Source organism: Diadema setosum, chromosome 16 (assembly GCF_964275005.1).
Source record: "Diadema setosum chromosome 16, eeDiaSeto1, whole genome shotgun sequence".
In the NCBI taxonomy this organism is placed as follows: Eukaryota; Metazoa; Echinodermata; class Echinoidea; order Diadematoida; family Diadematidae; genus Diadema; species Diadema setosum.
In genome coordinates, this window is record NC_092700.1 from 7,769,008 (window position 1) to 7,786,820 (window position 17,813).

A 17,813-nucleotide genomic window follows, 5' to 3' on the forward strand; every position below is an offset into this window, starting at 1 on the left:
TTGCATCGAGTGTCCGATTTTCCTCAAACTTTCACTGATGTGTTCTACTAATGTTGCTGCTTTCACTCAATCCACATTTCTCTTTGGGTTTCGGTTTCCTTTAACATAACAAGGAGTAATCTTGATGTTATTATTTACTATATCCCATCAAAACATATTATAATATTTTTCTATGTTTTTAGCAGATGTTAAATAATTATATATTTCAAATAAACAAGACATGGGTTAAATAATTTAATTTATAACCAAACTCTCCAATTAGTGTCTTAACCCAACATAATAGCTTTCACCAGACAGATGGAGGTGGCGTGACATCTTGAGAATTAAAGCCAACAGTGGTGGACCACTCACGTTTTGCTGAAAGCTCCATTTCTTCTTCTTCTTTTTTTTATCAAGATAGTTTTGAACTAAAAGTCATAAGAATGTATTTCTATAATTATCTTCTTTTTTATCAAGATAGTTCTAAACTAAAAGTCATAAGAATGTATTTCTATAATCATTGTTCTTATTTGGAAAATTGTTCTTTTTTTCTCAATCCATTTCATCATAACCTATGTATGCTGTAAATACATTGATAGACAAACAGGTGAATGAATAGATAAGTGGATAGATAGATAGATAGACATATAGATATTTAGTCAAGATATAGTTCGGCAATGTTTGTTGTTTGCCAACAATATAGACACTCAATCATAACACCTCTCACTAATCTGAGGGCAAGAAAATCTGAGACAGACACAAGCACTGTGTAACCAGCCAAGTCAGGAGCTCTATTCCGAGATAATAACGTTGATTCGAGTCTGTACAATTGAGCAGTGATTATAACGCAAATAGGCATGATATGCTGGTGAAACAAAGGAATGCTTTCGTCAGTCCAAAAAGAGAAACAATCACACGACACAAACCACATAAAAAGGGACGGATCCAAGAATTCCATGAAGAGAGGGGTCTTTACAAAATTAAAGGGGACTCATGTGCCCCCCCCCCCCATTTTTCATTTTATTTCTTTTGCTTTAACAAAAAATAAAGGGGGGCGCGTGCCCGCTTTGCGCACCCTCTGGATCTGCCATTGTACAAGGCACTGCTGCAGCTATCAGCTGACAGTAACCATAGCATTTAACTGCAATTTATGAATTAGCAGAAGCATCAGAAAGTTACTGATCAAGCAAAGTAGAGTGGGCAGCCATCTTATCGTTTTCATCTCAAATTAATGTAAATACACTGTACCGAGAATCACACTATCTCTCATACATAATTGTAGATACATTCTTATGAGCAGAGGATTGCAAATTAAGAGATTTAGAGGGCTTGCCGACATATCAAAACTACGAGTCAAAACAGGTGGAGAGAGAGAGAGATAGCGAGTGAGAGAGAGAGTGTGTGTGTGTGTGTGTGTGTGTGTAACGTGTGTGTGTGTGTGTGTGTGTGTGTGTGTGTGTGTGTGTGTGAAGCGACATTGTAAGGTTGAGATGCCACAGATAGATAGTGTATATACATACACATATATTATAATTGCAACTCAGATAGGCCTACATTCATATTTCTTTTTCCAGGCAGGCAAAATCTTTGTATTTGGTATCCCAAAGATTTTATACCATGATATGTTTTGTTGTTAAATGTATTTCATATGATGATCAGATTTGTATCAAATAAAAATAATAATTGATATACATGTAGTATAACAAATCTAAAATACACATTAAAACTTTAAATGTGAAGTTTAAATGTACAAGGTGTGGACATTCATACAGTATTTATAACTTTGAGACATTCAAGATTAAACCTGCTTAAAAAAAAAAATGATTGAAATATGTGATATCAATAATATCTTCAAAATATTTCTTGGTATATCAGTGCTGTATCATTTTAAACATTTAATTTTCTTCATTTGATGATGACCTTGCTTTTCATAAGAAAAAGAAATAAAAATGGCATTTATCTGTTAAAGTTTTTTCTTGCACAAGTTGCTTGACAGCATACTCCACCAGATAACATTTTGCGTTGAATAGCACCTTAACAAATGTCAATCACATATTGAAACATCACATCATTCCACATAATTAGTTTATTCACCACAGATTACCTTGAAGCCCACTGATCAGTACCACTGGGTATAACAATTCAAGCAAATATAATTTTACCTGTTTAGTCCTCCAACTACAATTAGCATATTTTTTTTTTCTGATGCTTAACAAACTAATTAATCACAGTTGTATTTCCGAACCATGATATGATACACATGTACATACATAAATTTTCAATAGGTGGGACTGTTTTGTGGGTATGGGTACGTACATTAATATATACTTTTCATGTGACACTTTTGTGGCAAAGAACATGATGAAGCAGCTGCACTTAAAGAGGAGAGAAAAACATAAATTTTGTATCAAGGTTTCGCTCATCACTTAATGCAACAAATTGTTACATTGCTCTGAAACACTTGTAGTAGTGTAAGATCATTCAACTACACAGAGTATATAAAGGTACAGGCACAATATCAGTTACAATGGCCTAGGCATACATATACTATAGTATGGGTGTGTTTATTACATGTATACAGCGTGTGTGTAATGCCTTTCAAGTTTCATTTTGCAGCATGGTTACATTATCATTTTGGAATGTCTTATTCTTGCTTATAAATCACGTACTGTATAAACAAAATTTTGTTCAATCATAACTATAATGTTACAATACCCACCATCCTTATTTTTGTACATGATTTTGGGTGACTTATTAACCAGATGTATCATTTTAGTGAATCACAACAGACATTATTCTGCACCATCTTAGGTGGAATATGATACAATATCTCTACATTTTAGAGGCGTAGAATGTCAAGTCACTGTCCAAACTACCACCACATTTCAGAGCACTGCTTGGTGCACTAGCTCACTGCTGTGTCAACTAAAACTCAACTTTCACTGCACCAAACTCCAATACAATGGAAACTATAGAACCTTCTGGTTATTGTCCAATTTCATACTAGTTTTTGCAGTTGCGATTGCAAATACTCAATTTTCTTCGGGGGGTGAAACAAAGTAATTTTGCAGCTGATAATATAAGAGTTGCACAGTGACTCAAATTTGTTTTATCTTCAACTCAAATGATATATCTTTAGGCACAAAGATTGTTGTGACATACTCTGCTCTCTATCAAGTGACAAAAACATCATGGAAAGTACCCTTGTAACGTACACTATCATAAGGTTTGCCGGTAATGCTTATTGACAAAGTGCACACTAGAAGCAAATTAAAATATAAATATATCTAAAATAGGAAAGTAGTTCAAATAAATAATCTTGTCCACAGTTTTGTTGCAGGTAGATAAAAACAGTCAATAAGTGTCAAAAAGAAATTGGTCCAATAGAAAGCAATGTTTATTACAATATGAATGTTCTTTCCAGAATAACTTTATCACCATTCATTCATTGTAAGTCTCAGGACATCTGTACCAATAAGCCAGTTCATAGTTAGCTCATGTCAAGTGAACATTTGTGCAGAAGACTTTCTCTTTTTTCTCAGTTGGTATGGCTCTTGACTCATTTTCAAAGCAAAATAATGCATAAACTTGCCCAATGTATGGAACTCATGTTCAAGCAAAGAATGAACTTGCATAGACTAGGTGACCAGAAATGCCTGTCAGTTAATATTTGGGGAGGCATCCACTTCACTGTTTTGCACTGAATGCAAAAACGTTTCAGTTTTTCTATTGATATTGCCAAATGCTAGGCTTTTATGAACACTTTTTCGTTGTCAGGTGGATATGCTGGTAACCACCATTTCTCAGGACAGCATAATTAATCATTACATAACAATGATGATTATCACAGTGATTTTCAAAACCAACATGCCTGTTAGTACAAATGACCTCTTTCTGCTTATGAGCAAATTGGAACTTTGAACTGGCTTACTGGCATACATAGCATCATAAAGAATGTGATCGACAAGAAAAGGCACGAAAAGGGATAAACCTAGAGAAAAAAAACAAATCTGGTGGCTGACCTCATAGATTAGACTGGGCAAAATATAAAAAAAGAATTTAACATCTTAAAAAATATATTGTAGTGAGATATAAAAACTAGTAAACCCAGTGAACTTTGAATTGGAAATGCTAATTGCAAGCAATCTGGAAGGTGAAAATGACCATTTCGTCATTTTATCAAACATAAACATATTAATGATATAAGAATAATACTTGCAACATGTTATATTGTATACCCTCTATTAAACCGGACAACCATTGAAACATTCATGGGGATAGGAATGTGAATAAATTTTGTCAGATGTTAATTTTTTTCACAGCAATTAAACAACAATAAAAGAAGTTCTTTTAAACATGTTGCCTCTTTCCAATAGCATAGGTTAGATAAGAGGATAATACAAATAGGCACACAACCATCAAAACAAACCAGATTCAGCATGTAAGGTTAGAACAATTTCTGAGGCCTTCAAATTTGATGACGGTGGGCGGGAAGCAAAAGGGAAGACGAACAGAAACTGTGGTGCAGCGATGATGGCTTGGGGGAGAACTCGGAGAGGGCGGGTCACCTATTGCCAAGGTCTTCCAGGGCATCGGCCAGGGAGTCAGGGTCGGCCTCTACCAAATGCCGAAGCATGAGGGCGTGTTGCTCAGCCTCGGGAAGATTACATTTGCCGCACCAGTGGCCCATGTGGAAACTGTGCGACTAGATGTAGAAAAACAAAAACAAGCAAATTATACAAAGAAATGTTTTTTTTTTTTTTTTATTCATGCTAGTAATGATTGAATTGAGCAGATGTTTCATAGTTGAATTAACCCATTTCGTACAGGAACCTGGTGACCTGCGTTTTAAGTTTATGGGGGTTTCAGAATCTAGCATTGAACGGGTTAAAAAAAAAAATCTTTAATCTCAAACACTACTTTACTGCAATAGTAGTAATGACCGGAGCAGTTCCAGGAGCAAATGTTGTGTCATCGAAGATCATTACATTTCTGACATACAAAAGAAGAAAAATAGGGGAGAAGGAGGAAGTACTAGTAGAAGAACAGGAAAGAAAAAAGGAAAAGGAGAAGAAGAGTAAAGTAAAGGAGAAAGAAGAAGAAGAAAAAGGAGGAGATGAATGAGGAGGAATGGCAGAAAAGAATAAAAAGAAAAAGAAAAGGAAATGTATTAGTTCTGGTAAATTGCTAGGATAGAAAAAGCAATATTTCTCTAAGTCATCAAGGTGAAAATTGAAAAAAACAAACCATTAACAGTAATTAAAGATGCCTACCATTGCAACATCTCTCCTCCATGTAGCACTGCATCTTTCATCCCCTCTGCACACTGGACAAGGTCTGGTCATGCTGTATCCATCACACTCCTTACAGTCAGGGGAGGAGTTGCCATGGTACCAGTTGGCATGACAACTGAAACAAACAAGAGCAGCACATTTAAACAAGCTCGCAGACAACTAATCCAAACATTCCTTTCAGTCTTTGTTTCTATAGAGCATACATTGTTTCCATGATTCCTAGTTAAAGTTCACCTCAAGTTAGGGTGAACAGCAGATGGAGCATGGCAAATATGGTGTAAATCAAGTGATGGATTAAACATCCATTCTGCCATCACAAGTCACAACATCATTCACACCAAACGGTTAGGGAATGTACCCCCACCCCCCCCCCCCCCACCACCACCACTAGCGGTAAAGAGCTTTAGCTGTAAAAAGTTAGATTTGGTACATACTAAATGCTGACTTACAGTATATGCCTAATATCTAGGGAGTCTAATCTTTTGTAAATCTGGACTTCCCGACAATTTCGCAATTGTAGAGTACAGTACTGATGATAGATGGAGAAATGAACATGTGTTACGTCACATTCATGTGTTGATCAAAGTTAACATTTTAATGTGTGGCTAAGTTCATGAAGAGCATGCGACACACATAATTCATGAAAATATAATGCCCCTGCAAGATATATGTGACCCGCTACAACAAAATGATCCTAAAGTCGGGTGAGGTCGATTATCTGAAAATTGCATGACAAAATTCCCTAATCTTTCTGCTTTAAATTGATATATAACACATCTTATGAAAATAAACGGCTGCGGAGATATCGATGTTTAAAAGAGAGCATGTTGAGACGTATGGGAAATCACTGTTTCGAGAAAAGCGCCCTAAAAGTTTTCCTTGCGACGCAATCGTGATCAAGGGTAACGCTAGTCAATTTTCACCTCCGGACAATAGAAGGTAAACCCTAGCAACCCCCGAAATGCTCATTCAAGCACAGCGTCGGCGGTCTCCTCACCGACCAATCAGTGACCAGGATGCCAGGAGAAGCAGCTGGGCATAGCGCACCCCGCCCGCACGCACGAGTCGACTTGGCAGTGTGCGAGCTTCACGCTTCGGTTAGCGGCAAGCAGCAAACTGACCAATGAGATCACTCCGGTCGTTGTTAGGGGCGGAGCCTATCTGTGGCGCTCAATCCAAATTTTCGAACCAGTTTCTGCTTGGTTGAAACGCCAAAAAAAAATGGCCCAGAAAAATGCTATTTTTTGGTCTTTCCTTTCATCATTTTGCTTCAAAATTTCGACAGATGATAGAAGACATGTCAGACTCCAACAATATGTCAAAATCAGAAAATCGTAAGTTTTGACCAATTATGATGCTCTGACTTCAAACTCGATTTTCACGGCTTCGACCGTGCGCGACTTTAGGACCTTTTTGTTGTAGCGGGTCACATATGGAGTATACAGTAATCTGATTTTCTTTTTTTAAATGTCCGAAAATGTGACTCATTTGGTGGTATAGGAAGTCCTCTTTTGTTTTGTTTTGGGTTGTTGGGTTTTTTGTTTGTTTTTGTTTTTTGGAGGGGGGGATGAGAAAAAGCTTGTTATACATGTGAGAAAGACAACTGAGCTGTGAGTCTCAGGCCTGATACCTGTGAGACTTGGTAGGCCTGCTCGACTCTTTAGGCGTGGTCAGACTGGCAAAAGATCAAGAAGTTTAACATCGAGAAGTCTTCGTGATCTTTTGTCATGCAGTCACACAAGTTTGGGTCATTTGGTACGCGCGTGCAAGAAAGAATAAAGAGCGCGCCATCCAATGACTAGTGATTGCGACGTAACAGTGCACATCTGTACACGACAATGCCCTCGCGCTTTGGAGACACTGCCTGCGAACAGATCGAGAAGTTTGGCGGGGGGGGGGGGGGGGAGGGGCGAGGGAAATATCCCTACTTGGAGTGGGAAGTTTTGCATGAAGTTTTGTGAGAAGTTTCGTGGGAAGTTTTCAGTCACACTGGCAAAACTTCGAGACATTAAAGATCACGATCTTAAACTTCTCAATCTTTTGTCCTTTGTCTAAATATGACTAGTACCATCTGCTCGATTTCTCTCTGCAATGTCTCCAGCAAAGAGGGCACTAAACCACAGCTACAGCTTACCTGGTACAGACTTGGTGCCACTGCAGGTAGTCTTGGCTCTGGACCAGGTTTGCCACAGACTGCTTCGTGAACAGATCCCTCTGTCTGGCGTACTCTGCCTCTGATATCCTCTCTGCAAATACTAAACACATCCCCAATACCCATGTCGAAGATGGTAATCAATATGCACACAAAAATTCATCAGTCATAAAATAAAATTCATTCATCATCCTTATAAATCTTATCTCATCTTCAGCTCTGGTAGGATTTTCTCTATTTTTCTCACAGGCATACTGTAAACAGGAGATATTGTGGAAATTGTGGAAATTTTGATGAATTTTTAAACTATAAAGAATAGAAGTCTCATTCAACTTACGAAATTATATGAAGAGTTTGTTTGCAAAAACCGATAAGTCCATTTTTTAAGATTATGAAGTACGGTCTCTGTTATAAAGTACAAAATAATACCTTTTAAATGATATATTGGTCACTACATATAAAGGTACATTTTTGAAGTTATGGTCAAAAGAAGCAAAAAATACAATGTTCTCATTACTCTCTTTATTTTTCTTGACCTTTAATCGCAAATATTTCCATTTGGCAAATATGGACTTATCGGTTTTTGCGAACAAACCCTTCATATATTATGACATTAGGAAGTTATGAAACTTTACAATTTCACATGATTTCATGAAAAAAAAAATGACATCTGTTGAAACCCATATCATATCATATGCACAATGAATGAAAAGATGACATCATTTGCTAACAACTCCCTCACATTTTTTTTTTAAATAAAAAACATTACAAGATTTATATTCTGGCTCATGATTTGGTGACAGTAGTTCAACCCTCTCAAGCTTTAATGTCATCTTTAACCCTTCCGGTGTTAATGAGTGTCATGTGCACAAATTTCATACTCAAACCAGGGGCGGATCCAGGAATTCTGTAAATAGGGGGTGCGTTTACAAAATTGAAGGGGGGGGCGTATGCACCCCCACCCCCATTTTTTTCTTTTGTTTCAACATGAAATAAAGGGGGGGGGGGGGCATGCGCCCAATGCGGTCCTCCCTGGATCCGGCACTGCAAAGGGTTAATAATCAAGTTAGTAAGATGGGCCTACATCTGCACCATAATTTCAGTGCATGACATGAATTATAATCATTTCATTTCAGTTGATAAAAAAATAGGTAATGTACTGAAGATGTGGAGGTCATAGCCTGACTTGGTAAAAAGCACCCTTTTAATTTTTCTCACAATTACAGTCCTGAAAATCTTTTAGCTTCTTTGGGATTTAAGAAACACATTTATCTTTAAAGATTTTCACACATGAAGACCACAAGATTTTGTAAAGTCCTTCAAAATGATGAGCAGTCATTTATATGAAATTAATCTGTAATGCTATTAAAATCCTGGTTATTTGTACATTATAGGAGACTGAAGGTAGATTTTAGGCAGTTTCAATATATGACAATTGATGATTTATTTAGGGCAGGAGAGAGTTTTGATATATTGAGTACTGATCACACCCGAATTCATTTCAATTCTGCTTCACAACTTTGTACAACAGCAACTCCTATCTTGAATGTGACACACTATTAAACAAAGATTACTAAGCATCAGCAGATCAACTCTTGGCCAGAAGTTACCTCTATTCTGTCCTTGAACCATCTGATTGTAGAGCTCTTCTTCCGACTCCGCCCCACCAACCATGTCATCATTTATATCGTCTTCCATGCGGCCCTCTTCCTCCATAGCAAACTCCATCTTCTTAAACCTCTGCTACAAACTTGTATTCAATGAACTCTATAAAGAGATGTCATTTGAGGATGAAAGAGAGATGTTAATCTGAAGCTTCCTGAATACATTTCATTAACACTTAAACTGAATTTCTTAAGCAGAGACTCCAACTCCCTCGCTTTCGACAGGAGATCTCCCACCAAAAGCCCATATTTGTAAAATCTCCCGTTCTCCTGCTTGAGATTAAATTCCTCCCACACTGGCTCTGTGTCTCATGCTTGTACGATTTTGTAGATGCCAATCAAATTCATATGCACGGATAAATAGAATCTGCATATGATATATGAAATGAAGTTTTATTAATTTTAAGCCAAAATAATATTATGATTTGAATCAATGTAACTTAGTGCCATCTTATGTTGAAAAACAAGCCTGAGGTAGCAGGAGAGAGCATCTAGAACCCTAACCAAAGGGACTTTGCACATATCAAGTTGGAGTCTCCCATTTCCAAGGGTTCAGGTGAGAGAATCTACTTCAGATCAGAATTAAAGTTTGGGCTGGGCTGGTGTGCTGGAGTGGGGTTGGAGTCTCTGCATTCTGTCGATCTATATTCATTTCTTTGTGACTTATTTTACATTAATCAACCCCCCCCCCCCCCGAAAAAGAAGAAAAAACACAACAAAATCACATTAATTTGAAACAAGAGGACGATGTGAACCAGAACTTCTGGCAGACAGAAGGCATACAAGAGATGTTTACTGTAGTGCTGGGACGATATGGAGGATCGAGGATCTACGTGTAGTGTAAACGTCGCTTGTTAATGATGGTTGAAGTCGTATTGAATAGCGTCCGTTGTGAATGACTGACTGCTTACTTCCGGGATCACCTACGTACTTTGCGAGCTACTATTTATTTTCGACTATAAAGAACAAAAAAAGATATCTTTGGTATTTGGGTCAACATACCTTACTCTTCAACCGGGACAATGCTGGAAAATTGAAGTGGATGGCGTTATCTCGTTTTGGGGGCAGATTGACAGTAAAACATCAGAACAGTAGAGCAAGACATCCCCACTGGCACTGCACTGCACTGCAAACCCATCGTTCCCTGCCAACACACTCCTCTCAGCTCAGTGCACAATAAATGTGACGTGCTTCGTTTTCACGAGTGGCTAGTCGATGACTCATCAACGAGCGCAGCAAGGAAAGCCTAGTCTACTTAGCAAGACACCTTGGAGATAAAGTACTTTTATTTTTAGAAAAAAAAAAGTTAAAAATGGAATATATGCAATATTTATTGATATTTTTATCACTATGAATGTAACCCTGATAGATAAAAGTCAAGTGTCTTTGCAAAAAAGGAAAGTATAAATTGCCAACATCCCACCATTTAAAACAGCTGTCTGTAAAAAAGAACTAGTGTTACTGGCTTGTGGGCGTGGTCAGAACAAAAGTTTTGTTTACATCTCTGCCGCCCTCTTTCGACTATCTGTGGGTAACCGAGTTCGAGCACGCCCCATTGGTTCAGTGGACCTCACAAGTTTTTCTTCCTTCCTAAATTTCTATAATCAACTTGAGATATTAGAGATTTGAGCAGCTGTTAAAGGAAAATGATTTAAACATAACATGCATAATTTCTAATATTTCTTGATATGTAAGGAATGCATTACCATTGAAAATATCTATTTCTTCTCAATCAAGATAATCTGCCCCCCCACGGAAGAAAGCAGTAACTGCATAGTTGCTGAGCTGAGATAAATGCGATTTTGTGTTTTTTGCAAATTCTTTAAAAACACGGAAACATTCAAAAATAATTTTGTGGTATGATTATGCACCATACCTAGTTGTCTAACAATACCTAGGAAAAAATTTTGTTTCCCTTATTTTTTAAATGTTATTTAGGAAAATGCAGTTACTGCGGTGGCTCACCCTTGATTCTGGGTAGTTTCCCCACGGAAAAAAGCAGTAACTGCAGACGGCCAGGAGTCTGCTGTTTTCCCCATGGAAAAAAGCAGTAACTGCACATGTCACATGACCATAGGAGGAGACCTAATTACCACCACCAGGTTATAAAGTTCTTCTACTTTCTGGTTAGTCTAGATCTATAAGATCTAGGACCTAACGCTAGACCTAGACTAGGTCTTGTCGATTGAATGGCACTCTGTGTAAAAATAAGGTACATGTAACGTTAGGCCTACCCTAATTGAACTTAGTATAGTAGGAGTGCCCGGCCTGGCCCCTGACACATGACCCTGGACTAGACAATAAAGTCAAGTCTCTTCGTCTTAGATCCTAGTCGAACTCTGACGTTACACTTAAGCTAGACTACAGATCTATGCCCAATGTTAGTGCTAGACCTAGATCTATTACGTTAGATTAGGCCTAGGGCCTACTGACATTTTGTTTAACACTAAACAGTTAACAATAGATTAGACTCTAGATCTAACGTTACTCTATAACGTTAGATCTGGTAGACCTAACTTTAGGGCCTACATCTAACGTTAGACTAACGTTAGTGTATTAATACTAGTGCTCATCTCCCTTCAATATATTTTCAGGTCACCTAGATTTTCTGGTTCTGGCCAAAGCCATGGCTACCATGACTTTTCCTCTGCAATTCATGATAGATTTACAGGCATGCCTGGACCGCAGAAACTGTGTGACAGCATGGTTAGCACTACCAGGGCCTGCAACACTGTGCAAGTGATGACTGTGATGTGCAATGTTTAGCTAGTGCAAGTACTGTATGCTGCAGAATTTATGCGCATGCAGCTAGCTGCACGCGTATTCTGCACTCTGAGCGCGCTGAGTCTGCCAGGTTTGCTAGTCTCCAGAAAGAAGCTTTTTCTACAACTTGTCATATGATTCCATGCGGGCAGAGTCAAGTTACTGGTGAAACAATCTTTTTATATCTACTCCCCTAAATTATGGAAGAAACTGCTGTTTACATTGTTAAAAAAAAATAGTAGAAAAAAATACATGACGCAAATCTCTCGTTTGAAGGGGCTAGACCCCGTAAATAATGCCAGTGTATATCTTGGCAATCAATGACTTAAAAACCAAAGATATAAAACACCTGTTTCTTGACCCTGGCCTAATCTAAGCATCAGTCATCACCACAGCGCCACGGGGGGGGGGGGGGGGGGGGGGGGGGCACCGCGAGAGGAGGAGATTGTTTTGGTTTTGGCATGGGCTATATAGCTCCTTCTTATTCCTGTATTTTCGTTATTTACGGGTCAATTTTTTTCGTTCGAAATGTAAAATGGATGACCATAGAATTTCTCAATAGAATATAAAATTGAAAACTTTAGAAAGGATAGAAAAAATTGAGTTCACTGTGAATGGTCTGCCACAGGCAGATATCCTTATCATGCTCTTACGTAATACGACAGCTGCTGTAGTCATTAAACCCTGGCTTGGCCTCCTGGTTTGTCAGGCCTGAGCAGAAAGTTAATTTGCAATGGACAAATACTTCGACTCCTAACTCTCAAACGAAGAATCGTAACACCCCATCAGCTTCTTTAAAGTGATGGGGTCTCGCCTCAAACGAGGGATTGACGGCATGAAATGGTATTAGGGAAAAAATATACAGGAAGGACTATACAGAGTCTGAATGATTAGACTAAATTGTCAGTTACTGCTTTCTTCCGTGGGCTTTGTTAGTTACTGCTTTCTTCCGTGGGGAAACTTGCAAAGTTGAATCAACTGGATGCAGTTACTGCTTTTTGCAAAAGTGAAAAATTGCATTTTTGGTCACTTTCATTTTTTTTTTTTGCAAAACTGACCTATTAACATTGGAGAGCATTGGGTAAACTATTCATTTTTGCAAAAAAGTAACATTGATAAAAATGTCAGTTACTGCTTTTTTCCGTGGGGGGGCAGTAATGGCGTTACTTAAAAAATTGAAATTTATGTTTTTCAATCTTTACGAATGATTCTTTCATGCTATAACGTGATAATGAGAGAAGTGTACACCATTACAACAATTTTTCAATATCACGATGTATGCAGTCATTCACATCCTTGGTTATACATAATATTATCCCTTGGATATTGTTGTTACCCCCCCCCCCCCCCCCCGCCTACATCTCCCTTATTTAGTGTAATGTGGGAACGTAAGAATATTCTGACCTTTGACACGACCATATGTGTATCAATTCTAGGTATACGTAACAGTCGTCAAATTATCATTCAAACTGTGGTAACATAATACCATTCGCCCCCTCTTTTTTTAACCCAAACTTTGCCAATTGCAATAGCTTTGTAATCGAATAGAATAGAATTCCATAATTTCCAATGGCAACCCTTACTTAAAGGGGAATCCTTTCCAAATATAAGTTAGTCTGATAAGAAAGAGTAAAATATTACATGTTCGACAGTCAAATTTTGATAAAAAAAAAATCGGGTGGAAAATAAGGAAGTTATGATATTTTGAAGTTTTGCTAATTTTTGAGGAAACAGTTCTTGAACGGTCAATACTATAAATATGCAAATGGAAAAGTGAGCATGTCATCCCCTTTGTACATACAATGTCCAGTTTTTCATTAAAACGCAATTGTGCTCGATGCTCAAATCCTGATATATTTAACTGATCATTATTCTGAAGTTATTCAACCAGGAATAATGCCATGTTTCAGACTTCAATGACAGAAACATTGAATTTTTAATATTTTTTAACAGGATCATTGGAAAATTGTGAGGTTTTTATGAGATGGTGAACTCACTCACTTGCATATTCACACTGCGCAAGAACTTTTTGCAGAAATTAGCAAAAAAAAAAATCGAAATGTCATAACTTCCTTATTTTTCATCCGATTTCTGATCAGTAAAGTTTTTACCGTAGGACTCGAAAGATTTTACTTGTTCTTATCAGACTAACTTATATCCCAATATACATGCAGTCCCATTGGTGGAATGCGGGTATGCAGCAATATCTATATTGAGACATTTCAGTGAAGTTTGAGGGAAATCAAGCAATTGGTTCCAAAGTTATGAATGTTAGTTTCGTTGCCCATGCATGCCGCCATCACTGGGAAGACTACAGCATTTTGAGACATCATGCATGGACAACGATATATTGAGGATGCTAAAGAAAATTCAACATACTATTCTGTATTTTTCACTTTTCTAGTATGTTGAAAGAACGCTTGAATTACCTCTGTCAAAAAACAGAGGAATGATTAACATATTACCCTTAATATCAGTAATAAGTCGACGGAATGTGTACTTTTCAGAACAGGCGAAATTATGTGAAATTCATTATTCTGTATGTCGTTAGTGATCAAGTTATTAATGCGTGATGTCACGAATTACTAGCAGTCTTCCTATCCAGCGATGGCGGCTCCTAAACTTTGAAAATCCATATAGCTTTGAGCAATCCAATTTTCCTTAAACTTAATTGCTGATGTGTATTGTTGTATTCACTCAATCCACCCTTGTTATTTCGGCTTCATAACCCTTCAAGTACAATAAAGATGAATGTCATGAACTTCATCATACAATCGTATCCAATGTTTTATTTTCCAGCAGATTGATTGTCAGGTGGCGAACAATACATTACGATAACAATGAAGAATAGAAGGTTGAAGAGAAAAAACATAATTGAAATATTGATTTTTCACCTTGTCACGATGTACTTTCGCATTTGCTTCGACAGGTGGCATTTTCTTTTGTGTCCAAAGATCCTTATCTAGGGTCCGTACTGTCCCGGCCTAGAATTTGGTAGAGAATCAATACTCTAGCTTTTGTCTAGTAATATGTGTTTTCTCCCCGCCTAAATACACGTATACAATTCACCAGGTGATAGAGTGCACTTGTTCTGGCACAGTGACAACAATTTCTTGATATGTCGCTGCTACCCGTCAATCATGAAAAATGACAAAGGTGTGGGGATGGGGTCGGGTGCATTATTTTCATTAAAAAAAAAAAGTTGCTATGATGAAGGCAACTCTTGGCTGGAATGGCAAGTGTCATTGTAACAAGAAAAGAATCTATATTCTTGATTGGATATACAGTATATTGCTATGTGAAGGTGATATTCTTAGATTTGCTCAACATCTTATATGAAATGAGAACTTGGTGAGGTATATAGTCAATGTAACATAGAGGGTGCATGGGTGTAGTTACTAGGCAGATAGAAACACTGTACCCATGAAGAATTTTATTGCAAATTGGTCAATAAATTGCGCCATTTTTAAACATTTTAAAGGAAGTCCATCATCAGATAGAGCAACTTTACATCATTCCAGTAATACCTCACTGTAACATAATAACAAAGAATATTTTAGAAGTTATCATTAGAAATGTCCTACATTTTCTTATTAATTTCTGTTTTTAGCAGTTTAAGTCACAAATATCCCAACTTCACAAGAATGTATTTAGCTTTGTTTCTCTTCAAATAAAAGAGAAAATTCATTAAGACAGTATTTATGTGTGCATTCTGAGTGCATTTGTGTGTGGTTTAAAAGAAAATTGAACAATAAATGGTTGAGCAATCTTTATACGATTATACACTGCTTGTGTGTGTGTGTGTGTGTGTGTAACTGTGCATTTTTGTATATTTGTTTCTTTGTGAATATAGTTTTGATTTAACTATGAACAAAATTCGAATAAAGAATACAAAAAAGATTATGCGTGTGTGGGCATGCATGTATGAATGCATTGAAGCCAACTAGCAGGATGTCAAGACGAAATGTTCCACCCTCCCCCCCCCCCCCCCGTAAAAAAAAAAAAAAAAGAGGTAGAAATCAGTAAGCCATCCATTGTACATGTCATGTTTGTTATATGAATTTATCCTACATGGCTCATGGAGCACGCAACACTAGCAGCATTCACAAATATCCTGATTTAAGCTGCAGTTCAAACCCCCACTGTGCAGTGGAGGTACGTTTCACAAAGTAATCCATTGTTACAATTTATCTCCCTGTTGGTAGTGAATTTATCCTTCATAGTTCATGGAGCACAACACAAAAAGCATTCACACATACCATTATAACAACCTTTTTTGACACCTGCACTCATGCACACACACACATCATGACACTTTGGCCAGCGATCTCCGGGGGTGTTTCAGCGAGAATTTGAGTCACAATCTTAAAAGTTCAGATCAACTAGCTAGATATGCTGTGTGTGTCTTCAATGGTCTTGTGACTCAGCCGTAATATAAAATAAAAACTTTGGAGACTTTTTAATGCGGCCATGATAAGTGACAAAGGAATTTGTCTGTAAATGTTGATACCACTTTGAAGTGGATTCTGAAAACATTCAATAAAACTAAACAGAGAAATCAGTAGCATCCCATAATTCTACGTTGATCTCGACTTTCCAGACTGACTAAACTTCTTTGAGAAACATACCCCTGAAACCGTTCTCAAACAGGTACTTTCATGCAAATCACTTCATACGTTATCATAGCTTTGAACATGAAAAGACAAACAATGTGAAAGAGAAAGATCACTGAATATTGTTTGGTACATGCATAAACCATTTTTATTGGAATAAATTGCTGAGACTGAAAATTGGTAGTGAGTGAAAAATAATACCATCATGCATTTGTCATGCAAATAAGGTAACACTCATTCAAAGAAGAACATAAAATTCATTCATATGTACATGCGTGAGTAATACAGATACTGATTGCGCAGATAACCACCACCAAAGTTGCATAGATCAGGTTTCATGTTAAGAATTTGAAAAATGATCATAAGAAAAATACAGATCCCATGAAACACTTTTCACAATGTCACATATCAGATCACAGTACAGAAATTTCAGTCAGGTAATAATCAAAGGCTGATCATGTCAGGTATTCAATTTTTAGCTATAGTACATGAATGTCTATCAGGGCCTTTTTCCTTCAGATCATGTAGGCTCGGTATTGTTATTAGCAGTACATACTCTTTTCATCTTTAATAATCACTATTGTGAATGCTGTATCATCACTGTACAGTGTACTAACATTCATTTCATGAGACCAATACACAATGCTAAAACATTGACAATTTTAAAGGGATGGTACAGTTTTGGTTAAGATGGTGATTCAGCTTTTAACTTTTTGCCAGAAAACTACAAAACCACTTTTGAAGTATGAAAGAGCCGACAAATCTAAGAGGAATTCAGTTATCTTCATGAGATTCGTTTTTGAAATGGCTGAGATATCCAAAAACAAAGTAAAATGAAACGATCCTAATAAAAGGTGGGTCCCATCTTTGTTTTTGATGTCTCAGCCATTTCAAAACCAATTTTCGTCAAATAAACTTTGAATTCCTCTTAGAATTATATGTTTGTTTAATATTTCGTAGGAGGCTTCTCATTATCTTACCAAAGAGTAGGGATCCTGAAGCCTGCCCTCTGCACTAAAACTATACAATCCCTTTAATAGTCTGCACACTTTGGCCCGAATTCACGAAGGCGGTACAAATGAAACCATGGTTTAAACTATGGACAAAAACCACGGAGCGCCAAGTGTCGCACGGAATATTTCGTTACGAAATTGGTGATTTCGTCGACAAAATGACCGTTTCGTTACGTTAACGAAATTATCATTTCGTGGACGAAATGTTCATTTAGTTACGAAAAATGTTGTCATTTCGTCACAAAATAATCATTTCATCGACGAAATGACTGATTTCATAACGAAATATTCCATGCGACACTTGGCGCTCCGTGGTTTTTGTCCAAGGTTTTAAA

At 37.3% G+C, this 17,813-nt stretch overlaps 1 protein-coding gene across 1 annotated transcript; it reads right to left on the reverse strand.

Annotated features, from left to right (window-relative positions):
* Positions 1–4,312: 4,312 nt before the first annotated feature.
* On the reverse strand, positions 4,313–10,246 carry LOC140240241 (uncharacterized). The gene is made up of 5 exons (XM_072320031.1): positions 10,092–10,246; positions 9,036–9,192; positions 7,408–7,528; positions 5,253–5,388; positions 4,313–4,684 (listed from the first exon to the last, which is right to left on the reverse strand). The coding sequence occupies exons 2-5, from the start codon at positions 9,151–9,153 to the stop codon at positions 4,544–4,546; spliced, it is 516 nt and encodes a 171-aa protein (XP_072176132.1). The 5' UTR covers positions 9,154–9,192; positions 10,092–10,246; the 3' UTR covers positions 4,313–4,543.
* Positions 10,247–17,813: the final 7,567 nt, after the last annotated feature.